The sequence below is a fragment of the Elephas maximus genome, chromosome 26 (genome assembly GCF_024166365.1).
Source record: "Elephas maximus indicus isolate mEleMax1 chromosome 26, mEleMax1 primary haplotype, whole genome shotgun sequence".
Taxonomy (NCBI): domain Eukaryota; kingdom Metazoa; phylum Chordata; class Mammalia; order Proboscidea; family Elephantidae; genus Elephas; species Elephas maximus.
In genome coordinates, this window is record NC_064844.1 from 14,289,424 (window position 1) to 14,316,861 (window position 27,438).

Below are 27,438 nucleotides of genomic sequence, written 5' to 3' on the forward strand. Positions count from 1 at the left end.
CATTTATAGGTCTAGGCTGTATAGAAGACAATGAAATATTTGACAATGCAATGGCTGGAGTCTGGATTAAAACAGATAGTAATCCTACACTAAGAAGAAATAAAATCCATGATGGAAGAGATGGTGGCATCTGTATATTTAATGGGGGTCGAGGTATTGTTGTTAATTTTGCATTAGTGAAAAATCCAGTTTTCCATTATTCTTCTTCCATATCTTTAATGATCAATGACATTGCCAAGTAATTTATAATGGAGTGGATTTCAGTCTTTTTCCTTATGAAGTCTTGAGATGGCTTAGGAGATTAGTGCCTAGAGCTAAAGTTTACAGAACTTTTTTTTTTTTCTTTTCCTTTTGTAGCCATCTTGAATTGCAAGTTGTCAATAAGGCTTTTTTTTAAGGTAGTAGAATTTGTTTATATCCTCTCTCTGGACCTTTTATTCAGAATAGTGATAATGATTGTAATAAACTTGAAAGTCAAGTTGTAGAATTAGGTGTGAGAAATTAATTGGTCTGTAAATATATGAAAATGTCTATAGTAAACAGGTATTGATTTTGTAACTGTTTATAACTGTTTGCTGGAGAATGGAGTTAATGAAGCCAAGGTGTGTCTACTTTAGTATCCAGGGGTAACTCACATTGGATTGAGGCAAGTTTCACAGCCCCTGCCCTTGCCAAATGCTTGCTGTTCATAAAGGGAGACTAGGGAAGAGTGTCAAATGCAAATTTATCACCATTCCTAAAATGACAGTCCAACTTTGTACATATATGAATTATAGCTAGTTATCACTCATACAACATACCAAGATTCAATCAACAAAATGTACTACTACAACTAAGCACTGATAATTCATTTCATTAATGACGTAGACCCTCAAGGTGTTTAGAATCTAATAGTTCAATAAAGTGACATCTCTCTGGTAGGAGCCTTTATAGTATGAAGTGAAGAGACAAAATATAGAATGGTCAGCTTTGTTTGCAAGGTACTGGGAAAAGGGCCCTGGAGTAAATCACACTTGAGCTGTGACTTCAGAAATGAGTGGGTGTCCACTGGTAAACGGGGGAAGCTGTTTCAGGCACAGAGAGTTTAGTTAGTTCACTCTCATCTGCTCTCTACGTACTGATTGATGACCTGAGAACCACGCACTATGATACAGATGATACAGTGGTAAATAAAGTACAGTACTACATCCAGAAGGCTTATAGTCTGAGTGGCACATTGTACACAAGTCTGAAGGAAACTTAAAGTTGTTTCTTTAGTAAGGCGAGAGGTACTAAAAGTTGAGCAGGACAGGGAGTTTGGACTCTAAGCAATAGCACTTTGGGAGGCTGTAGTGACAGTAACACAAGGTTAGAGGCAGGGATGTGAAATCATCTAGGCAAGAAACGATGAGAGCCTGAACTAAAGTGACAGCATCAGTGGGAAAAGGACGGGGGCAGATATTAATCAACAGGACAGGCGGACGGACGGAGCTGTTGGTTAAATATAGGGGTTGAGAGAGGAGTGAAAAGTGATCCTCTGGATTCTGGCATCAGTGACTGCCGAGTGGCACCTTTCATGGAGATAAGGTAACAAAGACAACTGTTCTGTGGAAAACAGTAGTGTGGTCAGTTTTATGCATGCTCGATGCAAGCTATTCCTTGGGAATCCAAGTTGGTATGACCAGAACGTAATGAATTACACTAAACTAAATGACCAGACTTAAGAATTAGCGGCACTATGTATGTATGTAATAGGATAACCACAGGAGGACGTTAGATCACCCAGAGTATATACAGGGAAAAGAGAGCCAAGAACTGAGCTCTGGAATGCTAATGTCTAAGGAGTGAGCAGAAGAGGGAAGAGAGAGCCTGGCATCCAGGGGAAAAGGAATTTGGAGGTCAATACTGAGAAAATGCCAAAGAAGAGTCAAATGTCTACAGAAATAAAAACATGGTTCACATCTTTAGAAAGCAGAGAAACACCAGTACACAAGTAATTGTAATTCACTCTACATACATAGGTTTTATAGTAGTAGTATTCGCTAACACTTATTTAGGACTGTGTTTTTTTACATGTATTAACCTATTTAATCCTCGGAACACTACGTGGTAGGTGCAGCTATGCCCATTTTTACAGACTGAGATAAAGTAACCTGCCCACTGACAAGCTAAGTGGTGGATCAGTGTTTAAAGGCCTGAAGTCTGATCCCCTCAACCCACTCTTAATCATTGTATTACCAGAAAAGAGAAGTAATTACATTTGATGGAAACGGACATGACATCAGGAGGGAGGAGTGCAAGACATTCCATGAAGAGGAAATACAAACCAAAAATATTAGGGATAAAAATGTATAGCATATTCAGGAAAGAACAGGTAATGTAGTAAGACAAAGACTAGGTTGAGGGAAAATGTTTTGAAAGGCTTCAAATGGCAGGTTGATTTTTTTTTTTTTTTTCCTTTCTGAAAGTAGTTATTTTAAGCAGGGAAGCAAATCAGGTAAGTTCCAGGAAATGGACTGGAAACCATGCAGCAGATGAAGGGACTGGAGAAAGGGAAATTTATCAGGGAATGAGTATAGTAATAAATGCCAGAAATAATAAGGGCCCGAACTAAAACCAAGGATGCAGAGGTTCTAGAAATATTTGGAAGGAATTCAGTTTAATTCACCAGTATTGAGAATTCAGCAGTAGTGAACAAACTAGGCATAGTCCGTGCTGTCATGGAACTTTCAGTTTACTGTTAGAATGGTTATTTGCCAGTTTTAGCAATTTTTGGTTAATTTCTACCTTAAGTATCTCTGAATTACTAATAAACTTTGTTTTTGGCTGAGAAATGGGTCCTGTGAATTTTACGATAAGTAAACCACCAAAAGAAAGCCTAAACACCAACAACAAAGGCTAGTAAAGTTTGTATGCATTAGCCTTCATCTAATATTTTATTATAGGTCTCCTTGAAGAAAATGATATTTTCAGGAATGCTCAAGCAGGTGTTCTCATCAGCACTAATAGTCATCCAGTCTTAAGGAAAAACAGAATATTTGATGGATTTGCTGCAGGTTTGTATTTTTTCTTTTGTTACCTGTGGCTTGTTTTCTATAAACTGAGGTGTTTGGTTTTTGATATATTAGCTCTCTTTTGCTTAAGTATGCTGCCAGAGTGTCTATTAACAATTGCTTGTAAGAGCACCTAATCTAAGTTCTAGATTTTTCCACCCTAAACCAAACACACACTGCTTACTGTTCAGTAATTATGAAACATTAATTAGGACAGAATAAATGCAGACCTGTGCTACTCTAAAAGTCCCTGGGTGGGGCGAACGTTTAACTAGCTCAGCTGCTAACCAGGAGGCTGGAGGTGTAAGTCCACCTACTCAGAGGTTCCTCAGAAGGCCTGGTGATCTACTTAAGAAAACTCAGCCATTGAAAACCCTAATAGAGCACAGTTCTGCTGACACACATGGGCTCACCGTGAGTCTGAGTCAACTCTGTGACAACCGACAATAAACCATTAGGAGTACAATATTTAAAAAAAAAAAAAAAAACCTTGGTAAATGTAATCCAAGTACCACGCATATATGTTTAAACTTTTTGCCAGTGAAGAAGGCAATTACTTTGGATTATTCCAAGTAAGCAAATTTCTGGCTCCTTTTCAGTGAACTGGCTGCTACCTAAACGTACTTCTGGGCTCTGTCCCCTTCTACTTCAGTTTGCAAAGGAATTAAAAATGATGTCATTATTAATAAAACCAAAATTTTTGATGAATCTTCTGTCACTCCCTCTATTACCGAGGATAGTGGACTGTGAACAGTGAAGTTTTACTGTCAGTGATTCAAACAAACATTTGCATGGCTTTAGATATTAAGAGGGTTAATGTTATACTTTCTATATAAAAATCAATTTACTACATTTGCTACTATTTCAAGTTTCTTGTAAGAAACTATATAAAGTGATGCATCTACTGTTTATAAATTTTACTTTAGGTATTGAAATCACAAACCATGCAACTGCAACACTAGAAGGCAATCAGATTTTTAACAACCGGTTTGGAGGCTTATTTTTAGCATCTGGTGTTAATGTGACAATGAAAGGTATGTTGGGGTCTGTGTTCTGCCTAAAAATACTCAAGATAAGCCATAAAAAGATGATAATCAGAAGCCACTTGTTATTCCATAACTTAATTCCTCCCGTCACTCTACAAGTTGGCAACAGCTTTAACAGTTTTGAAGGAAACTGGTTTATTTAGACTTAGACTTATTCTAAATAGTTGGAATATCTTGACAAGGAAAACTCATTTCAATTCTTAGCTGATTTCTTACCATTACTTCATCAGTTAAAAAACTTCATCAGTTAGCCTCTTAAAATTAGCAGCTCTTCTATTAGAATAATCCTGTAATCTTTACAGGAGCTCTTTAAAATCTGAAGTCTTTGCCTTCTAGAATTTTACTTTTTTTTCTTTTATTACAGATAACAAAATAATGAACAATCAAGACGCCATAGAAAAGGCTGTTAGTAGAGGCCAGTGTTTATATAAAATATCAAGTTATACCAGCTATCCCATGCATGATTTCTACAGGTATATTTCAGAATTATTCAAGTCCTGAAAAGAGGAAGAGTCATTTTCTCTTCTATACTGGCAATGCCTGCGGTTCTTATAGATGTATTTCCCTTAAATACGTAACCAAGGACAAAGTAGAAAGACTATAACTGAAAACCTTGTCCACACTGGGGTCTGATCAGTCTACTTGAGGATCCATAAAACATGGACCATGAAACAAGGAAAACTCCTTTGAAGTAACTTTAATACTGCAGTAACTAACAACATTCACAATATGGAAGTGTTTGTTTATACCAGTGTTTTCTTAGGAGGTTCAAAGCAAAGCTGGGCCCTAAGAGTCAGATGTATCCTGGTCATGCAGCTGAGGGTTTTGACTCCCCTCTCCTGAAACCGATTCAGCACTGAAAGACTTGATAGGAACTGAAACTTTTTTAAATGTTCAAACTGCCTCTCTACAAGTTAGAAATCATTCATTTTCCTCAGAAGACACAAGAAGATAGGAAATTCTCTTACTCCGTTGAAGTCCCTTTTCAAAATTAATCTGGGCTGTAGCCACATACATTTTCAGGTTTGGTCCTCTTATAAGCCACAGATCATACGGTGATAATATATGCTATTTAAAAAGATGTTTTATCTGCAATTAATGACATGTTCAAGAAAAATAATGTGAGTTTTCGCTTTTTAGATGTCACACTTGTAACACCACAGACCGAAACGCCATATGTGTGAACTGCATTAAGAAGTGCCATCAGGGACACGACGTAGAATTCATTAGACACGATAGGTATGTAGCACACTTGATTGCTATGTCACCCAGTTATCTTGCCCCTCACTTGCCTAATTTTTGGGTTTTCATTTTGCTTTAGGTTTTTCTGTGACTGTGGCGCTGGAACACTGTCTAATCCTTGTACATTAGCTGGTGAGCCTACACATGATACAGACACACTATATGACTCTGCTCCACCTATAGAATCTAATACATTGCAGCACAACTGAATTCCTTCCCTAAAGAAAAAGTCCTGCCATTCTAACATCATAACTTAAAACTTTTTTTTGGAAGAAGATTTAAAATATTTGCCCATGCTACAGGAAGAGACTGTATTAAAAATGGAGGTCAGTTGACACTATGAAGCTCAAGCTACCAAAAAGAAAGTGGCAATATATTGACTCAGGATCTCAAAGCTGGGTGTTTTAGCATTACTGTGTAAAGACTTTTGAAGGGACAAAAGTGAAGAAAATAAGCTGCAATTTTGTACAGATACCAACTTCTGAAAAGCTGGTGTTTTTACAACTAGCATTGAATGCAGTCCAGTTGGCAGTAGTAATCTTCAGTAGACAAGCAGCTTTGTTGCTGCCCTTATGGACATGGGTACCAATTGCTTTTGTAATATGGTAAAAATGTGAGTTAGCACTTCCGCGTTTCTTTTGGTTTTTTTTGTTTGTTTGTTTGTTTTTTAACATGTATTCAGATTGAGAAATATGATTTTAATGCTTTAATCTCATGTAGTTTGTTTTTAATTTCAAGCAAAATCTTATTGTACTTGAACGTGCCCTGTTTTGTTAGCACACCTAGACTTGCTGTAACTGTACTCATGTCCCAGTATGTACGTTCTTTCTATGAAAGAGAAAACACTAATCTTAAATTATATCCAGCAATGTTTCTGGTATCCTTTAAGAAAAGTTAAGACTATTATTTCCTTCCCTTCTCTGTGCAGCATTCAGAAACCACCCCTAGAAAGAGTGTTTTCACGAGACTTCCTAGGAAGGGATGCACTGTAAAACACAAGTATTCTTGTAACTCAGTTTGTGAAAGGTAAAAACTACTATGTTTTAAAGGACACTTTAGAAAGTCTCTTCAAAACAGTCCTGTATTTGAACTCTGTTCATAGTTTTTTTTTGAACAGTTTAGACAAAACTGCTGGGAATTAAAAAAAAAAATTCCTGCATTAAGCTGAGACAAGTATATATACAGCCCTATACAGTTTCATAGCTTTTTTCCCCCCCATTTATGTGTATTGGTGACAGTGGGTATAAACAGCCTGAAAGTGTATGCATGTACCATAACATCTAGACTTAATATATTGTGGAGTATTCAATAACCATTATGTAGAAGGTAGATAAGAATTAAAAGGGTTTAATTTCCTAGAAAGAAAATGGAAAAATGGTCATTTTTAAAAAATAAAGTTTATTAGATCATAATAATGTTGTCTGAAGTTACCACCTTCGTCAAAAGCCAAACTTTCCCAATGTAGTCTATAATTCCTTAATCAAAGTCAACAACTTATGGACAGCTTCAACCTCTATAGTTGACCTTTCACTAGCCAGGCAAACTTCCCTTAAAATTAGAAAGAAAAAAAAAGTTTTTTTAGTTTACATTTTCCACAGTGCATCATCCCTCCTCCCCCTTTACTGTTTCTGCAGAAAATGTTTAATAAAGTCAGGTGTATGGTAAAATTCGACCCAGTTATAATTACCGAAATAACCGCAGTGACTTGGTCATCTTCTCAAACTCTCTTGCTTTCCTGTGTCCCTTTTGGATGACCTCCTCCGGGAGATTAGCAAGCCTGGCTGCATTAAAGCCGTAGCTTTTAGGACAGGCTCCCTTAATGAATTTATAGAGGAAGGTAATAGTCTCCTGGCTGGGGTCTTCACATTCGTTTTCTACCATGCATGCCTTTTTAAAAAAGAAAAATATTGTATTACGTTCATGTACTAGAAATGGAAGCACCCAAATTGATTGCCTCGAAAACCTGAACTGCGTACAATCTGCACATACCATGTGTCCTAGGCGCACGGCAACATTTTGAGAATAATTTTCTACTAAGGAGTGGTAGTGAGTAGAAAACAGTGTACGGCATTTTATGTTCTCAGCGAGTTCCTGAACAACTGCATCTGCTATTGCTGTCCCATCAAATGTTGCAGTACCTCTTCCTGTAAAAGTGAAATGTGCATGAGATAATACGATCTGCCTTATAACAAAAAGGATGTACCTTACAGTCGAATATGGAAGAACAGGATAGTAAGATCAAATGAGGACATCCAAAACCGGTCTGTAAATAGTCTATGCTTAGCTAAGTAAGTCTTGTTTAACTGTTCTTGGGGAATGGGGTGCCTTTTTTTTTTTTTTTTTTAAGAGGACTGCTTACGTGCCACTGGTCTTCAGAAACTTCTTAGTGAATAATAAATAATTCTCATTATTTGCATATTATAACAAGTGAATTTTAGTAAGGCTAAGATACTGAAGGGAATAAGGATGGCTCAGTGGCAACATTCTGGCCTCCCATGTGGGAGATCCACAGTTGGTTCCCTGCCAGCGCAGCGCACCTCCAGCACGGCCACTGTCAGTGAAGGCTGGCTTGTTGCTATGGCGCTGAACAGGTGTCAGTGGCATTTACAGACCGAGACGGCCAGTGACAACCCTGTGGACCGACCACAGAGGCCCAGTCTCACTGTGTGTGGGCTCGCCCTGAGTCAGGGGCCCTCAAGCAGCCCAAGGGGCTTAAAGCCTTAGTGGTTGGTAGTGGGTCTGTGGAATGACAGTGAGTGCATGCTCTAGGGGCATTTCTTCCTTTCTAGAAAGCAATTCTCTGCAGTTACGGTTTTAGAACAGCCTTCAAATGAAGACTTGAATGCCTTACCTAGTTCATCCACAAGCACCAGAGAATGTGCGGTCGCGTGTGTCAGGATGCTGGCAGTCTCACTCAGCTCAACAAAAAATGTACTTTCACCTTAAAAAAAAAAAGTCTCAAAATAGATATTCCTTTTAAGAATCATGTGACAGAACACCTTTTAGTTTCCTATCATTTTAACCTGAGTTCCCCAGTGGTGCTGGTACTATAGGCTATAAATCTCATTAAGAGATTTGTGTAATTCTTAAAATACTTGAAGTAATGTTTCTTAATCAGCTTTCCGTAACGCCAGAAAGTTTAAAAACATCAAATTTAAATGGCTCATATATAAATGAATCAAGTTTGAGATGTGTTTATCACTTAAAATATAGAAATAAACTGTCAAGCCTTAGGTGGGAAAAGAAACTCACCTGACATTATTCTATCTGAGGCACCAAGTCTAGTAAACACTCTATCAATCGGTGTGAGCCTGCACACTTCAGCAGGTACATAGCAACCCATCTGGGCCATTACAGCTAACAGGCCAGCCTGTGAATGGGGAGGAAAAGCCTTTTAGGACTAGTATTAAAATAACCTATACAAAGAATTTACCAGAACAAAGAGACAGTAAGCCAAACTAATAAACATCTGTCTTTCCAAGAAGTAGGCAGGTTCTGTTCTACATCCATTTGCTAGAATGGAGAAAAAATGAGGCTTAGAGAGGTAAGAGGCTGAAGACTTAACTGGCCTTAAAACCTAGGAGCCTGCATACTAGTGATTTCTCAACCCTGGCTACACAGTAGAACCACCTGGCAACTCTAAAATACTCATGCCTAGAACCATTTTCAGGGGGTGGAACCCTTATACTTTTTGTCCCATTCTCAAGGTGATTTTCTTGAGAGTGTTGAAATCCAGTACAGTACACTATACTCTCTTTAGCAAATTTGGTGAACAGGAGTGTAATATAGGCAAGCCGCAAACTTTTTCTGTAAATATGGCTCTGTGGGTCGTTAACTATCTCTGTCACATGTATCAAAAACAGTCACTCGAGGTCATGAATTTTATATGCTTTCCTATCTGAATATGTCTGCCATGGGTCTTTCTTAAGAAGGGTTCCTAGAAATGAGTCTGCAGAAGTATTGCTTCCTACAGACAGACCTGCCTATAAATACCACCCCCTGAATTCTGAAGATCACCTCCAACACTAAAGATATGAAGAGTTGTGGGGTCATTTTGTCTAAACCTTGATAAAATAGTCGCACCAAATTTTCATATTAGAAGAGAAACTAGATTGTAGTTCAGTCTCCCCCTTTTTTTCTTTTCATTGTTAAAATAAGAAGTATGGCTTCATAAGCATCTATATAAAACATTTGCACCTTACTTCTGTGTGACCTTTGTATTTTTATTATGAATACATCTACATTCTAGGGAAATCAATCAAGTCAAAGAACTTCTAAGGAAATCATTTTTTCACACACACTTCTGCTAACATTAGACAGGAGTTCCTGGATTGTGCAAATGGTTAAACACTTGACTAGCTGAAAGGTTAGCGGGTTTGATCCCACCCAGAGGCGCCCGGGAATCTGCTTCCAAAACGTCACAGCTTTGAAAACCCTACGGAGGGAGCACTTTTACTCAGTACACGTGGGGCCGCCGTGAGGTGAAACTGACGCAACAGCAATCAGCAACATCAGGCAGAGATATTTGAAAGCAAGTAATTCTCCATTTTATAACACAAGAAATTTCCCTTTATTTCTTAGTAAGCAACTAAATTTTATCTAACTTGGGCTGTTTGGGAAAAGATGACCTAGCTGTGTAATATATTCAGTGTTACAAATGGCCTTATGACAACAAAACCTTAAGGATCAGCTTACCTGCCTCATGAGTGTAGATTTGCCCCCCATATTTGGTCCAGTAACAAGCACACAATAAGCTTTGCCATTTCCCTCCTCTTCCTCACAGCCTATTAGAATATCATTAGGAATAAAGTCATCTCCAAAAAAGGTCTTCGTAATGCAGGGGTGGCGTGATCCTTTAAGCTCTAAGAAGGGGGGATTGTCATCTTCTGGCAACAGGATTACTGGACGACACATAGGGCCATCACCTCCTCGACTGTAGTTAGCCAGACACAACAAGACGTCTGTTGAAGAGAGGGTAAAAGGAAGTTTTCATCATTCTGGGGGTTTCTTGTTGGGTAAACTACCATACTCAACAGCCCAAAAACCAAACTTCTATAAAGTCTTCCAAAATGTATTTCATTCATGGTCATGTTCTACTTTTGACAGGTAAGTTGGCCATAATATTTTTTTTTAAAAAAAAGGAAATTTAGGAAGTGAAAAAGCTATCAAATTATAAATGCATAAATCAGGGCTTTTATATATTAATTGCAGTGACAATCTGGGCTAAAGGGAAAATTAAAATATTTTGAAATACGTATGCGTACGAATTCACTGAAATACAAAAAGAAAAAATGTGTAAAGTGCGAATGGTTAAGCACTTGATTAGCTGACAGGTTGGCAGGTTAAGTATATTAAAAAATGATGGATGAAGAGATAGTGCTGGCCTTAAATTAGTGTAGCTACAGTAATTTAAGCCTATCAAATACTAAAAAATTCGATTAAAACTTCTCATTAAGTACTAAAAATCTTTTATCACTTTTACTCAATTATTCAAGACTAAAGAAAGGCCAGGGGCCTACTAAAATCTAAAAGTTAAGTTTCAAGTGAACAACTGCAACTGCTGTGGCAATGTAGTCATTCTGCCTAGAGGGGAGGCATGTATATACTTGCCAAAATAAATACCATGTTAACTTGTATCTAGGGTTATGTGTGAACGGGGACTCTGTCCAGTGGACTTGAATCTAAGTGCCTCAATAGCACAACTGAGCAATAAGCTGTTAAAATCTTACCCAATACTGCAATACACTCTACAGCAGATTGCCAGTCCTTGTAATTTTTATCAAAGTTATAGAATAGCCGCCGCATGCAGTCCTTCAATGACACGTCTCTCCGTTCTTCAGCGTTTATCAGATTAGCCAACTTCTTCTCGATTGTTTTGGTCCAGTATCGTTTACAGCCCTTCTTGGTAGATTTCAACTCATATTCTTCTGGCAAGTTCCGGATGGTGAAACTCTCTGGAATCTCCAGCTGATAACGGTTCCTGCCAATCCCCCAGTAGACTATGGTCCTGCAGCCAATCCGACTGCGCTGTTTCTCTAAATACTCCAGGAGGCTCTGTTCATTTTCTCTTATGTCGGCAAGAGCTTGGTCATAATCTGAGTCAAATCCTGCTTTTGGAGTGATAAGTCCAGTCTTACGAGCCTTTTCATGGTCAAAGGCTGTATCCCATCGTTTCAATTCTGTAGTCAAATCAGGAAATCTGCCTTCAGGATTTTTTGTCTGGAGGGTAATGACCTGTTTAAGGAGTTTAGACTTAAAGTCATCAACAACTTCTTCCATTACCTCTATAATTTTACACATTACTTTGAATCCTTCCAGAGCAGAAAGAAAATCAATGATCTTTTTTTTGCTGTATGTAGTTTCTTCATACATTATAGCCCTGCTGTCTGGGTGGTTCTGGCTCTTCAGAGGAGACCCAACATTATGTATTTTGCTCAGCAGCCTCTCAAGGTCTGGAAGCTTCTTTAAAAGGTCTACAACCTCAGAGATTTTGTCAGGCACAACCATGAGGTCTTCTATGGCATCTAGTCGATCATTGATAGGGAAAGGGCTACAGAGTGGGGCACAAAGCCACTGCTTTAGGAGCCGCTTACCAAAAGGAGTATGGCAGGTGTCAATTCTCTCTAGCAGGGTCCCTTCAGTAGAACCATTTGTCCCATTCAGAAAAATCTCCAAGTTATTTAACGTCACTGCATCTAGCACCATTCGTTGATTGGCTTTAACAAAGATAGCACCAGGCTTTGCGGCACTGACCATGTCAGAATCCAAAGGAGTATATTCCTCAAAATTAGCCATTGATAAAAGTTCCTGGTCGATAAGGCATTTTTTGAGGTAGAAAATGCAACCACCCAGAGCAGATAGGGCCAGCTCACTCTTCTCTCCTGGTGTCAACCCAATGGAATCAGACTCTGAGGTCATACCTTTAAGCACCTGGGGTAACATCACCCCACTGCCCTCATTTAGCTTTTCTGTAAAGTATCCATCTTCGAGGAGAATTCTCAAAGTTTTGGCTGCATCCCAAAACTGGGAGCCTGGCATCAGGCCTTCCTGAAGAGAAGACGATAACGAACTCTTCAGAATCATCCTAGTTTCCGCTGAGAGATTTCCTTTCTCAAACAAGACTTGTACCGGAGGGTAGTGTGCCACTAGAGTCCTAAACCTGGAACAATGGCGATCATCTGAAAACTGACCTACGTAAAACTTTCCCAGTGAGGTATCAACAAAGCACACACCATACACACGGGTGTGGCCAGAAGAATCTTCCTCTTTTTCCTTGAGGCTAAGAAGATACTTGCTGTAGTTCTCAGAGGGGTCACCTTCCAGCACACTGTAGGTCTGTGTACCCTTGGTTATGATCCTACAGATCTCCCTCCTCACCACTCTATCATGCTTAGATATGTGTGCCATCTTCCGGCATCGTGCCTCCATCATTTCCGGGGTCTCAGTTTGTTCCACTCGCGCTACCTTGTAACCCTTCTGCACCAGGGAATCTGAGTATCGGCCAAATGCAATTTCAGGGAAACCAGAATGGGCCCAGTTGCCTTTCATGAATACCAGTCCCAGTTCATTGACTCCAATGAGAGCATCCATGTGATACAACTCATAAAATTTCCCCACCTTATAAAAGATGACAAGATCAAAATTCTGAGACTTAATTTGCCACCACTTCCTCATCCCAGGAGTACAGGAATTAAGGAAATCCTCAGGCACAAAGAGTGTGGATGCATCAAAATCAGGGTGATCGGGCCGCCTCCTGCGTTCATCTCTTCTCTTCTCCTCCTTAAGCCACTCTAAAGTCTCATGATACCAGACAGTGGGACGACTGCTGTCGTCACCTCCTCCACTAACGTGGGATTGGGATTCAGAATTTTGAGGGGCAGAGAAGGCATTCAGAGTACTCTTCGTTTCTGACAAAATGCCAGTTGCTCTTTTAGTGGCTGAGGGCATTTCCTTCCTTGAATTTTTCCTTTTGAGAGAGCCGTTTCCAGTCATTGTCTTCTTCCGCTTTGGAGCAACTTTGACGGGACTGTATAGGCCTTCACTCTCACTGTCCCCCACTCCACTGCTTATTTCATCGCTGCTTCCTTCCTCCTTAGCATCTGGTTTGAACTCCACATCAGAACCACCAACGTCACTCTCAGAGTCTGATATGACTCTGCGTTTTTTTATCTGGCGGCTACTACGCCTGGATCCTTGTGTCTTAGGCTGTACTTCCTCTTCGCTGTCAATTTCATTATTTTCTTCATGCTTATCTGATGTATTGGTTGCATCTACCTGCCAAGTAAAGAAAGAGTATTAAAAAACAAACTAAAATGTGGTTCATTACAGTACTGCTGTAGAATATCTCGGCATGCTGCAATTTCATACACAAAGAACCCTCCAGAAATGAGAAACTTTTCTTTCTCAAGGAGTATCAACTAGACAATCTGTTTCACCCAACATTAAGTGTCACACGGCAGACTAAGGGGATTGCTGTAGGGGGAGCTCTCTCCTATACAAGTGAGAAAACCATTAGCTTGACCATCCATCACAAGTACCAGTAGCTGATGTCCTCATTCAGTGTCACAGCTGTGGAAATGAGCTTTAAATCTCCTCCTACAAACAGGAGAAGTAGTTTACAATTTTACAAATTTTGGAGTAAATCACACTGGTTCTAGTCTTTGATCACCCACAAACCAGCTGTGTATCTTGGGCCAGCTCACTTACCTATCATGGCTCACCCTCATGTTCTGAATTAGGCTAAATGATCTCTGTAGTTACCCGTCCACTTCTAACCCTCTGACGAGTGTTACAATTCCTGATCTTAACCCTGAAAAATCAATACTGCAGTATGTTAACTTGCTTATTCCTATTTCATCTCCAAGACAACAGAATAAGATGTATGAAAACAATCTTAGTTATAGAAGAATCTCTTTTGGGACCTAGCTGTTTAATGGTCATGTATTCTTAAATGAGTCAGTTTATTTGTTTCCCAACAGGTTTTAATTCACTCAATTTGAAACAAAGGTTGCATTTCAGGGTTACTTAACATTTATTCTTATCAATGCAAAATACAATGAATAGTGTAAAAACTAAAAGCATAAACCTGGCTAATTGTCAGGGCCTGACTCCACCTTCATACAGAAGCCTACTACCAGACTCCCTGACCAGGCCATTGCTGTCCCTGAGTCTGCTTGCACCAAAGTGGTACTACCTCCTGTAGCATTGCCTGGCCCTCCTGCAGGACTGAGAAACTAAGTAAAAAGGAGTGCAACTATTGAGATTCTCAGAAATCAAACTTAACCTAAAATCCAGAGAAGTACAGAACCATGCATGTATGTACTAAAATATTTATATAAAAAACAAGAGGACATCATTTCAATATGCTTTTTTTTCCCCATCACCCTCCTAACACAGAAAGTCTTGGTGGTGCAGTGGTTAAAGCTCTCAGCTGCTAACCAAAAGGTCAGTAGTTCAAACCCACCAAGTGCTGCATGGGAGAAAGATGTGGCAGTCTGCTTCCAAGATTACAGCCTTGGAAACCCTACGGGGCAGTTCTACCCTGTCTTACAGGGTTGCTATAAGTCGGAATTGACAACAACAGGTCCCGACACCAATAATAATGTCCCACCTCCATCTCCTCGTCCTCTTCTGGCTCTGAGGGCTCATCACACACTGCCAATTCAAGCCTCTTAATCTTGTCTTTATTTAAGGCTTCATCTGCACTTTGCATTGCTCTGAGTATTTCAGGCTTTGCACTGTAAAAATGACCTCCCTTCTGGGCTTCCTTTGCTTTTGAACCTAGAAAAAAATGTTTTCATAAATAAAAACTGTTGGCTGGATAGCTGGTTCAAACTACATCATCTGTCTTAATAAGTAAGACTTAAGGCAATAATCAAGTATTTTTAATACCCCATTTTTCTTATTGAGATAGATCAATAAAGCACAGACGAAGAAATTTTTAGGGGAAAGCTGTGAGTGAAATGGAAATTACTTATTTTGCCTCCTTGAAGTTGTCTTAACTGCTGGGTCATCTAGGGCCACTTAGTCTCTCTTCTAATGGCCTGGGACCCTGGTGCTAAACAGGTGGGGCATACCTCTTTAAGTGAGGCACCTGGGATGTACAAGGAGTTCTGAGACCCTTTTTATAAAAAAAAAAAAAAAATATTCAGAAAGCCAAAAATTATATTGTCAGTTGAATGAAGCTATAATGTTACAAAAACAAACAAAAAAAAAAAAAACCTGTCCCAAAGGTGTAGGTAGTTAGGATATACATATATTTTTTAAACCTACTTTATAGGACCTTAACATTAAGAGGCCCTAACAGAGTAGAGGGTCATCAAAGAACACCCTCAGCGAAGCGAGATGGGCTGACACAGCGGCTGCAACAACTGGCTCAAGCATAGCAACGATTATGAGGGCGGCGGAGGACCAGGCAGTGTTTTCCTTCTGTTGTACACTGGGTCGCTATGAGTCGGAACCGCCTCAGCAGCACGTAACAAGAACAACATTGTTAGGGTAACCTAGTTCTTCAGACTTTGGGTATGTTAAAATGTTTTTAAACAGCTGCATCAAAATGTCTTGCTCTGCTTTAAAGTTCTTCCTTTGTAAATACTTATTTAGAGGAGTTCTAATATTAATGATCCTGCCATCCACTGGGCCCAAGGCAGAACAGCACAGATCTGGCGGTATTCAACGTTTATTTAGTTCTATACTAGAAGGCAGAACTAACAATGTCTTTGTTCTGTTTTTCTGCCCCAATATAAATATAATGGGAGTGAGGGGAAAGTGTCTGCATTTAACAGATCCAAAATCAGGCACTATTTCCTTCCTTTTCTACACTAAAACTAACAGGACAGCCTAAGCTTCCAAGGAATTAGCAACTTTTACGGCTGCCTAAAATAAAACTACAATTTCCCATTTCTCTAGAGAACTGCACCAAAGCTATAAACTCCAGCAAGCAAAATCAGCTTAGAGGGTGGCTCTAAACTCTTTCCGACGTGCCTGCTGCAGCATTATCCATCCACCCCCCACCATCTAGTCAGTTTCAAGGGCTCTTAATGTATAATCTCTACAAAGACAAAAGCTCAAAATAAAGGCCGGTTTTTTCTCACTATGCCTCTTTGCTGATTTAAGCATGCCTGGCGACAATCTGAGGTGATAAAAGGTAAACAGTATGCATAGGGTAAACACTATGCATAGGGTAGACTCTATAAAATAATGACAAGATAATCATTTTCTTGATCTCTTTAAATCGTTTCAGAAAATTTTGTTTAGAATCTCAATATGAGTCCTGGAAGGGACTTCCACCACACTGAGTCCCACTAACTGGCCTTAAGAGTCTGAGGATAAAGGATCAGGGCTGCTCAGGCTCAAGTGTAGAGCGTTCTGCAGTCATACTGTGCGTGCACTGCCTAACTGAGGAGACTGAAAGGTGCACCTAGCCCAGGTGAGCCTACACAGGCAGGTCCACTGATGTGTGTCTGTGAGAGCTAAGGCTGGGCCTGGGGGGAAAGAATTATGGCTCCAGAAGTCCGATGGGAAACTCCTCCTCTCGGGTGTGCTCACGGTGAGGATTCTGAAGGCCAGGTAGCGTGATGTCACACATATCCTGACCACATGGTCTTTCTTTTGGATCCTTTAAGATGAGGACACTTTAATTTCCCCTATCTGTGTCTCAATCTGGTAATTTGATTATTTATTCCAATCATGAGATAATTTTTCCTTTAAGGACATAATGCTGTTTAAGTCACTAAAGGGCCAGAAATAAAAATTCCATTTCACTGGCTAAAGACCAGCTGCATCTTATCCTTTCCCCACCCTCCCATGCCAGAAGCTTTGACAGCCACCACCCCTGCAGTAAAATGGACTTAGTTCACTGTACACAAGGGAGGATCTCTCTTCCTGCCTCTATCTCACACGCATGCGTGCGCACGCGCGCGCGCGCACACACACACACACAACAGAGTGGCTTACCTGTATATGGCTTTAACAGCCTTTTGCTAACCCAGCCCCTTGTAGGGCTGTCATCAAAAAACTGCACATGAATGCGGACGGATTTCCCTTTCTCACGGATGAATGTTCCATCAAAGGGGTGGTTGTAAACCAAGCAAGGCCACCAAGGGTAACCCTCCATCTTGGCCCAAACCAAATCACCTGGTGAAAAGTCACAAGAACTGCTGCCAAAAAGAAAAATACATAACTTGGTTAATAGTTGGTCAAACTCCCTTAAAGGCAATTACCTACAAATAAATCCAAGAAAGGTATCATTAAGACTCCTTTGAAGTGTTCTGGCACTAACATTAAAATTTATAAATTGTATAATTAATGATTCTTTTAATAAAAAAAAAAAGTCAGATGTTCAAATCATTTTTTAAAAAACAACACAAATATCACAATCCTATTAAAAGAAATGTAAATGTAATAAATTCTGGTATTAAGGTGAGAGGCTTTCTCAGAATCATTCAAAGTTTGGAAACTATGGCAGAATTCTGGTGGAATACAGACGGCAGGAAAAAGACAGAGATTCATTTTACATGCTGTCAAAATTATCAGTCACACCTGTACCATAATACGGCACCTAACAGGGACAGGATCAGACCCACAGAATTAAAATACAATACATACTATATAATTTGTTAATTATGTTACATGTTCTCATTAGACTTTGTCTGGTAGGCATTTCCAGTTAAGCTCTGATGCCTTCCAAACACTCCAAAAGCTACGGAGCACTCGACTAGTCCCTAAAAAAGACTAAGGTAAGGACTATAGAAAGGCTCAACCAGACACCAGCTAGTTACATACATGTCGTCTTAAAGGTTATAAATATTCTCGGGAATGGAATTCATTAACAAAAACACACATCTTGGCGGTACACCTTAAAGTCAGCAGGATGCCTCAGGCCACCTGGAATTCTATTTTGCCTGGTAGGAGGCCAACAAAGCACTTGAAGGAATCTGGGGCCATCTTACCCACTCCCAGAGAAACTAAATGTCTAGATCAAAATTCTTGAGCAAAAAATGAGATAGCCAAACCTACCCACTAAAAGTCCCCTTCCATCCTCGAGACTAACATCAGGTTTCTGACTGAGATCCGAAAGACATGTGAGGTGAAAAAAGTTATTGTTTTATACCTCTACAACTGTAATATATAATAAAACAGTACTGTTTTAACAGGCATAAATTAATCATTCTGGTTTTATCCCAAAGAAAAGAACTTGTGCCTTCTAGCACAGCGATTACTCTATAACTGTCAGTTGTATAAATGTAGTGCAAATTGTTTTAAAATGGTGTTCAATGGTCTTTAAAATGATTAGAAAAGATACTCCTTTCAAGTAACTAATTTTTAAAATTAACATTAATGTCTTTAAATGAATTTGGAAGACAAATGTGCAGCCTCACTAGAGAAATGTTCGTAAATTTCAAAATAAACTCCTTCTCTGTAAAGCCAAAATGCTGTCATAAGCCAAACTGGTTATACAATCATTTTGTTTTTCAACATCACCTCACCCCTCACTAGAGCTTTAGACTTACAAAGTCTTATAAACTCTCTGCGGTAGAAGAACCGGCAGTACGCTATAAAATGCTAACGCTGAAAAGCTTCGTAATGGTCACAGTTCCTCTAGTGTTAAAAAGCTGTAAGAGGGAAAAATCTGACACTTCTTGGAAGTGGTTTCCAAGCCTATAAGAAGAGGATTTAAGCAGGTAGTAAAATGTATCATGTAATGAAACTAAAAATTCTAAACATTTCTCAATTTAAATTTTTGTTTACTTAATGCTAACTGGAATTTTAAAAACCTACTGATCAGCTTCTTTAAAGGCAATGTTAAAATTTTATCTCTATTGTTCAGTTTCCAAAGAATGACAAAAATATGTATTTTAATTCAATAATATGTAATTTTTTCTACCAACACTAAATACTGTATTTAAAAATATGTAAATACAATGTAAGCATGGGATCTCATTAGACTGTGCTATAATTTAAATACCTGCTATCTATCTTTTACATACTGGTTTTTGTAAGAGCCCAGACAATCTTGGAAAGTCACATATACCTGTAAAAACAGGCTCTACTTCAAACTTTACAGCATTTTTCTTAATCATCTTATATTAATTTAATTTTACTATTTTTTTTACTTATTTGACTGACTATGTATTTGGACGATCTTAACATTTTTCTCTTTGCACTTTACTGGGACTGTGTTAACATTAACAAGGATCATCTGGGCCAAAAAAAAAAAAAAAAAGATTTATATTAACCGTAAAACACAATGGCTATCCATAAAGGCCAAACTGAAATGCCAGAATAAGTACTGGCATTATGATATATGTAAATAAGAATCAATTATGAATTTACAATTAAGTGTTTCTCAAGTTTTAAATAATATATTTTAAATGTCCAATTTGGTATTCTTAGGGATTTTAAAAACAGTGAAAAAAATTAAGACAGGAAAAGCTGACAGCTCAGAAAACTGTATTAATAAAAAAAAACAAACTCACTGCTGTCGAGTCGATTCCAACTCATAGGGACCTTACAGGACAGAGTAGAACTGCCCTATTGGGTTTCCAAGGAGTGCCTGGTGGACTCGAACTGCCAACCTTTTGGTTAGCAGCCGTAGCTCTTAACCACTACTCCACCAGGGTTTCCAGAGAACTACATATAAAAGCTTTTATACAACTAAACAAAATAAATGAATTAGAGAACAGATCTTCTAAATCACATTATTTTTGCTTTCTCTTTAGTCCATAACCTTGGTGTCCATTACTGGTTGTGCCCAAAATTTATAATAAAATTTCTGGGTATCGCCTTTTTTTTTTTTATTTGGAGCCCTGATGGCACAGTGGTTAAGAGTTACAACTTCTAATCAAAAGGTCAGCAGTTTGAATCCACCAGCCGAAACCCTACAGGGCAGTTCTCTCTGTCCTATAGGCTTGCTATGAGTAGGACTCAACTCAATAGCAACGGGTTTCGTTTTTTTTTTTTTTAACCTTTTTTTATTGTAGTAAATGTGTAACAAAACATTTGCCATCTCAATATTTTTTCACATGTACAATTCAGTGACACTGACTACATTCATCATGCTGTGCAATCATTGCCACCATACTATTCTCAATTTTTCCACCACCTTGAACAGTTCGGCGCACCGACGCTCCCCAATGACTCCCTTCTCCCCCAAACCCCTGAGAACCACTTAAACTTTGGCCCCTATACAGTTGCCTATTCTACGTATTTCATATAAGTGGAATCATACATGATTTGTCCTTTTGTGACTTGAAATTTCATTGGGTATCCACTTTTTTTAAAAAAAAAGAATCAGTAGATTCCAAAGCCTTACTAGAATTTGTTTCTGTAAACAAAAGATAAACCGAGTTTGTCTAAAAAAAAACTTGGGTATATAAACATGAGTCATCACAGATATGAAAAAACATTCTCAAATCAAACTTAGAAATCAAATACCAGTGCCTGCACCTACCTATCAAAGTAAAGGGTTCTGCTCTAATAATTAAATTCGATACTTAGAAAAGAGAAGTAACCAGAGGAGTTAGTTAATTCTTCCCATCTCCCCATCTGTACTTCTGCCCACATACCCTGCATTTTTTTCTTCAGCTATGGTGTCTCAGTCATCCAGTGCTGCTATAACAGAAATACCAGAAGTAGATAGCTTTAACAAACAGAAGTTTAATCTCTCACAGTCTAGGAGGCTACAAATCCAAATTCAGGGTGCCTAATCCAGGCTTTCTCTCTCTGTGGGCTCTGGGGGAAGGTCCTTGTCATCAATCTTCCCCTGGTCTAGGAGCTTCTAAGAGCAGGGACCCCGCGTACAAAGGATGTTCTCCCCTCCTGGTTCTTCATTCTTCGTGGCATGGGGTCCCTCCCTCTCCTCTCTGCTTCCTTCTCTCTTTTATAGCTCAAAAGAGACTGATTCAAAATATAACCTAATCCTGTAGATGAAGTCCTGCCTCATTAACGTAACTGCCTGTAACTCAATGGCACTGGGTTTTTAATCCACTCCTTAACATCACAGAGGTTAGAATTTACAACACAATGGAAAATCGCATCAGACGGCAAAATGGTAGACAATACTGGGAATCATGGCCTAGCCAAGTTGACACACATTTTGGGGGGACACAATTCAATCCATAACATTGGGGTAACTAAGGCCCATCACTTGTCCATTAAGTCTAGGGTGACCATAGAAAGTATTATCCAAACTGAACTCTAATACAATTTCCTAAATAGTATTAGATAAGAAACTGAAAGAAACCAGGGATCTTTGGAGAGCAGCTAATTCCATACCTCAGAGCAGACAGAATTGAAGGTGGGACACTTTATCATCAGAATGAAAAATGTTTCAAAAGTTCTGAGATAATGTTAAAAAAAAAGGACATAAAAGCCATCTTATAAGAGGCTCCATTGGCCAATTATGACAAGTTTAACATTTTAAAAGAAATAACTGTTTTAATTAAATAGATTTAAACAAGTTAGATCTGTAAAACTGAGTCCACAACGATACCTTTTAAAAAGCTTAGATTTTCTTTTTTCTTACTGTAATTAATATTAGGTGTTAAATTACTTGGAAAAATATATTATTCATAAGTAAGTTTAACTGTATGAAAATTCTTAGGAAAGAAAGATAAGTTAACACTCAAAACTAGGGCAGATATTTACCACCAACTAAAGACTTATTTTTTACATTAGATATATAAAGGACATCTGCTAAGTCAGCATTTTTCACATGGACAATTTAGTGACATCAATTACAGTAATCCTGTTATGCAACCATCACCAATAATCATTCCTAAATTTTCCATCACCATAAATAGAAACTCACTGCTTCCCAAACAACGACTCTCCCTTTCCCCCTGCTCCCGCCCCTGGTAACCACTAATAAAATTTTTACTATACATTTCCTTATTCTAGATACTTCATATAAGTATTTGTCCTGTTACAGTTGGCTAATTTCACTTAGCATGTTGTTTTCAAGGTTCATCTATGTTATAGCATGTATCAGGACTTCATTTCTCTTTAGAGCTGAGTGGTATTCCATTTTACGTATATACCACATTTTGTTTATCCACTCATCTGTTGAGGGACATTTAGGTTGTCTCCGTCTTTTGGCTACTGTGAACAATGCTGCAATGAACACTGGTTTACATGTGTCTGCTTTCAAGTCGCTTGTGTATATACCTAGGCGTGGAATTGCTGGTCATATGGTAGATCTGTGTTTAACGACGAAGCTTCTTTTTAAAAACATTTCACTGTCAGGTCTGACATACCATTCTTGGCTACGAATGGGGCTAGGGCATACACCGGAAAGGTCAATAGATTTTTTTATGGTCCTCATCACCCATGGACATGTTATCAGGAGGGGCCGGTCCCTGGAGAAGGACATCATGCTTGGTAAAGTAAAGGGACAGTGAAAAAGAGGACGACCCTCGACGAGATGGAATGACACAGTAGCTGCAACAATGGTCTCAAAAACAGCAACAACTGTGAGGCTGGCGCAGGGCCCGGGCAGGGTTTTGTTCTGTTGCACACAGGGTGGAGTCACTTCAAAGGTATACCAACAACATTGCCCATGATAATTACCAGTAAAATGGGATTGTGAAAAGTAAACTAGCCAAGACTGGGGGAGAAAGGAAAGGTGGATTAAAAAAGCCAGATTTCAGTGGTCACCTTGCTCACAGCTCTCTCAATTAGGACCTTGATAGATTACAGAAAAATGAAGTATTGAGAAGCAGGTGCAGAGCACAAATGTCCTGCTACTTTTTAGTGGCCATTTACTTCAAGTTGATGTCATCCGGATGCTTTCCTTCCTCATCTCCCACAATCGAAATCATCACCAACACCTGTCTGCTTCCCAGGGCTTCCTCAACTCCTCTAAATCCTCTGCGTCCCCACTCCCACTGCCCAGCAGCAATCAGCCTAACTAGTCTCCCTGCAAGCCACCACCCTTCAGGCCAGAGACGTTTCTAAGACATAAATCTCCCCAGCCGTTTCTTAAAACCCACAGAAGCATCAAACAGAAAGGAAAAACTGGCAAATCCGATGAAGTTACAATCAATGACTTCTGTTCAGCAAAAGATGCCATTGTCTGGGCCAAAGAACAATCCAGGGTAGAAGGAGACATTTGCATCATAAGCAAAAGAACTAGAAAAAAGACTTGAGCAAACACTTGAGCACAAAGGAAATGTAAATGACAAACATTAAATCCTTCTTTAAGGCTTCATCGGTCTCAGAAAAAGTCTGGGAGGCAAAGAACTACATTGGCTTGGCCTTTTGTATCTGGTTTCTGAAAACAGCCTCGGCAAACAATTAAGGTACTCTTTGTCTTTCTAAAATAGCCAGGCAGGCCCCACACCTGGTGAACTAGCTCCAGGAAAGAAGGGGGAAGGGCATGATGCAGTCATGCATATTCACTGATTGGATCGATCATAACTATGATTATGGCCCCAGTCATGCATATTCAATGAGGTCCCAAGGTCTAGGGGGCCCTGGACCTTGGAGATCTCTTTGGGGCCCCCTGAATGGGTGAGAAGATTCATAAACAAGAGAAGGTGACGTGGCCCTGAGGATAATGGAGGCCCCGTGCTGGTAACTTCCAGGCCTTGCCTGATGCATCTCTTTCCTTTTATCCTTTCTGGTTATAATAAATGGCTAACTGTTACATATAGGTAATAAACCCAAAAAAGCCAAACCCACTGCCATCGAGTCGATTCCAACTCATAGCGACCCGATAAGACAGAGTAGAACTGCCACAAAGAGTTTCCAAGGAGCACCTGGCGGATCTGAACTGCCGACCCCTTGGTTAGCAGCCGCAGCACTTAACCACTCTGCCACCAGGGTTTCCAAGTATACGTAACAGTCTCCATGAATTTTGTGAGCCATTACAGAGAATTAAAGAACCCACAGGGGGCAATGAGCAAGCAGGGGCTGAAAGTACAGAGTCAATTTGAGTAGACCCAGCTTTGGGTGGTGCGGTGATAAAGACAGACTGTACGGATTGCTGATGAAGGGCAGGGTCCTCTTAGCTTGTAACCTGGCACCAGGGCTAGAGGAAGAGAGGGGCTTGCTGGTCTCAAGTGCAGAGAGTTGTGCAGACTCCCGAATCTACACAGCTGGTTTTCAACGGCTTGGCCTCAGGTGGCCAGGAATGTTCTAACCTAACTCTGCGGTGTTTAGGGTGATAGGAAGTACCAAAGAAGTGGCTGGTGACAAGGACCTTGCAGATGTGGAAGGGAAAGCCGGGATCCATTTCCAGGAGGGAACTGGATTCATGCTGCTTCTTGCCACACAGCTAGTGATGAAGATAGGGTATACCCACCTGGCCCCTCTAGTAGTGCAGTTGGCAACTGCAACGTCACGAAGTCCAAATGTCTTTGCGATCCATCAGCCTGCTTGTGATTGGGTCTCCAAAACCCCCTCCTGCGCCCTTCATTCTAGCCAGGACCTTCCTCTTCCTCAACAGGCATCCCACCCCTACCTTTGGCTAATTCCTCCTGTTTGTCCTGGACTCAGAGAGCTGAAAGCCTAGACCCACAATGTCTAAAACTGTGCCTGGCAGGGTGTAATAAAGTACAATCCTACAAAAAATGCATCAGTTAAGCACAGATGCAGGAAAAATCATGTTCAAGTATAAACATTATAGCACATGACACATCTCCCATCCTGAAAAAGAAAACATATTCTCGGAGATGCTGGCCTTGTTCTCTACACCCAGGTTGGAAAGGGCCGCTTAAATGAGGGTAACACTTTAATTACACTGAGACTAAAAATCTGGGAATGCCTACAGAACACCTGCAAGTCAGGACATTCGAGATGGATTACTCAGAACGACTAACTGGCTCTCCTATTTTAAATGTGGTTTGCCTGGGGGGTTTCTTCCCGAATCTCTTATCTCTTCATCTGTTCTTCAAAGAACTACGGTTACACTTGGTGCCTAGAACAATGCCTGGTTTATCAAAATGTTGCTCAATGCCCCAGGAAAGGGCCAGCCAAGCCCTTCAACAGAACACAAGTGCCCATGAAGCACCTATAAAGTGAAGAGGGCTTCTCGAGGCAGGCCTCCACGCTATGGCACCATTCGCCCTCCCCCTGCCCCCAAGCCAAAACAAGGCCTTTAGAGGCCCACCCAGTGAGGGTCATCAACAGTACAAGATCAATCCTACCTACAGAGGAATCTGCGAAAGAACCAGAGTATCTAACCGAGCAGTGACCTGGGCCAGGAAAAAACACACCAAACACCTGACTTCATGGCAACGTCAATCGTAACCCACTATCCAGGATAAAAAACATCCCCATCCATCATAAACAGCAAAAACCAATCACACTGCTGTCGAGTGGATTCCGACTCATAGCGACCCTGTAGGACAGAGGAGAACTAGCGCCACAGGGTTTCCAAGGGTTTAAATCTTCATGGAAATAGGCTGCCACATCTTTCTTCTGCAGAGAGGCTAAGTGGGTTTGAACCATCAACCTCTGTTAGCAGCCAAGCGCTCAACCACTTGCGCCATCAGGGCTCCTCCATCATAGACATTTTTTTTTTCTTTCTGGTTCCCCTGTACATACCCTTACGTGTAAGCACTAAGGATATAAATTCACACCCGCACTGCCCGGCACTGACTCCTCTGCCCGGTGACTCTCGGCGCTTCATTTGTCCATTGTGAGATACTTGGCACACCGGGCTCTGTATCTAAGTTCCCTAATAAAGCCTTGTTTGATCGACTTTGTTTTTACTGGCTTTTTTTTGGAACCCGACTTGTGCACCTCGGAGACACTCCTGCAGCTGGTCCAGTGGGGTGCGACACACCCTCGACTTCCGAAAAATTTGCAGTGCCCAATTCCCCATGGAATCATCAATAAGAACTATACTATTTCATAAGACTTTTCCAATTCGACACTAAACATCCACGTGTACCAAAATCAATACAGCTTCCTTCTAAAACTCTCAGTTGTTCTAGACCATCTGCTGCCTTGCCTATGCCGTGACCCAGCTGTCCCAGCACTTGCGGCGCCCTCCCTCCACCCTCGCTCCACGCAATTCTCTCTCGGTCCAATCGCGCCTCTAGGTCCGCCCCAGACACGCCCCCGGCGCGCTCAGAACCTGGCCCACCCCCCAACAGCCCACTCACCCAGGCGGCGGGTCCACAGCACCGCAGGCGTCTCGGAGAGCGAGGCTCAAATCCACCTAGCAAGTGTGCGCCCCAAGCATCAAGTGACCTCCCAAGTGTGAACTCGGCGCCTCTCCGTCGCAGCCCGCGCCGCACGCCGCGCCCCCACGGCCCCCCGGAGGCAGGCGGTCCGCCTTCCCGCCACCCCTCCCCCGCCCCGGGAGGCACTGCCCCCTCCGCCGGCCCGGGCCTGCAGCGTCGCCTCCCGCGCCCCCCGCCCTGAGCAGGCAGCGCTCCCTTCCCTCCCCGCCCCACATCCGGTGCTCCCATCTCCCGTTTCTCCTCCCCATCCCCAGCTGCAGGCAGCTCCCTTCCCTCCACCCAGCCCCCGCCCGGCGGAACACACCTCCTCCTCTTCCCTCTGCCCGAACTCTGCGCAGCCCTCCCCTCGCCTCCCCACTCCTCCGACCCTGCCCGCACAGCCTGTTTCCTCCGGCAGCCCCCGTCCGCAGTCTACACCCCCAAACGCCCGAAGCCAGCCCCCACACTCTCCCGGGGCGACGGTGCGGCCCCAGGTCCCAGCCCAGGGCCTAGCGCGCACCCCCGCGCCCCTTCCGCGAGCCTCCCTTGCCCCGGCTCCGTGCGCCCGCCGCCGTGCCCCCGCCGTCGGCCTCCCGCCTCCTACCTGGCGGGGACCGCGGGCGCCGCCGGCCTCCGCAGCCCTCCGTTGAGCTTCTTCTGCTCGGGCGGCGACCCAGAGCCCGCCAAGGGCCCCGGCCCGGCCTCGCTCCAGGCCGCATCCCCGCTGGCAGAAGGAGAGGCCCGGGTGGCGGTGCTGCCTCCGCCTGAGGTCCTGCCTGGGGCCTTGTTGCCATTATTCAGCGAAGGCGACTTGGGGAAGAAGGTGTACAAGGTGCTCTGTCGCGACATAGCGACGGGGAGCCAGGCGCAGCCGGTACGTCGGACCGAGCGACTAGAGGCACCCCATCCACCGCGCGGCTCGGGCTGGCGGGAAACCCGGGGGGAGGT

The 27,438-nt window shown here is 41.4% G+C and overlaps 2 protein-coding genes across 5 annotated transcripts in view; one reads left to right on the forward strand and one right to left on the reverse strand.

The window, feature by feature from the left end:
* FBXO11 (F-box protein 11) overlaps window positions 1-6,728 on the forward strand; it is an 83,276-nt gene extending 76,548 nt beyond the window's left edge. Inside the window, exons 18-23 of the mRNA XM_049870649.1 lie at window positions 10-153; window positions 2,925-3,035; window positions 3,959-4,066; window positions 4,443-4,551; window positions 5,219-5,317; window positions 5,400-6,728. Of these exons, the coding sequence (XP_049726606.1) occupies window positions 10-153; window positions 2,925-3,035; window positions 3,959-4,066; window positions 4,443-4,551; window positions 5,219-5,317; window positions 5,400-5,529 (701 nt within the window). The 3' untranslated portion in view covers window positions 5,530-6,728. The remainder of the gene's footprint in view (window positions 1-9; window positions 154-2,924; window positions 3,036-3,958; window positions 4,067-4,442; window positions 4,552-5,218; window positions 5,318-5,399) is intronic.
* Window positions 6,699-27,438, reverse strand: MSH6 (mutS homolog 6). Of its 4 annotated transcripts, none has more exons than XM_049870646.1 (10): window positions 27,095-27,438; window positions 17,276-17,475; window positions 14,931-15,100; window positions 11,050-13,594; window positions 10,016-10,281; window positions 8,573-8,690; window positions 8,172-8,261; window positions 7,310-7,464; window positions 7,008-7,207; window positions 6,699-6,868 (listed from the first exon to the last, which is right to left on the reverse strand). In XM_049870646.1, exons 1-10 carry the CDS (start codon window positions 27,337-27,339, stop codon window positions 6,787-6,789), a joined length of 4,071 nt encoding a protein of 1,356 aa, XP_049726603.1. In that variant the 5' UTR covers window positions 27,340-27,438; the 3' UTR covers window positions 6,699-6,786. The 4 variants fall into 4 exon arrangements, with proteins under 4 accessions (XP_049726603.1, XP_049726601.1, XP_049726604.1 ...); XM_049870644.1 differs by having other exon boundaries at window positions 17,276-17,478; XM_049870647.1 differs by having other exon boundaries at window positions 27,106-27,404.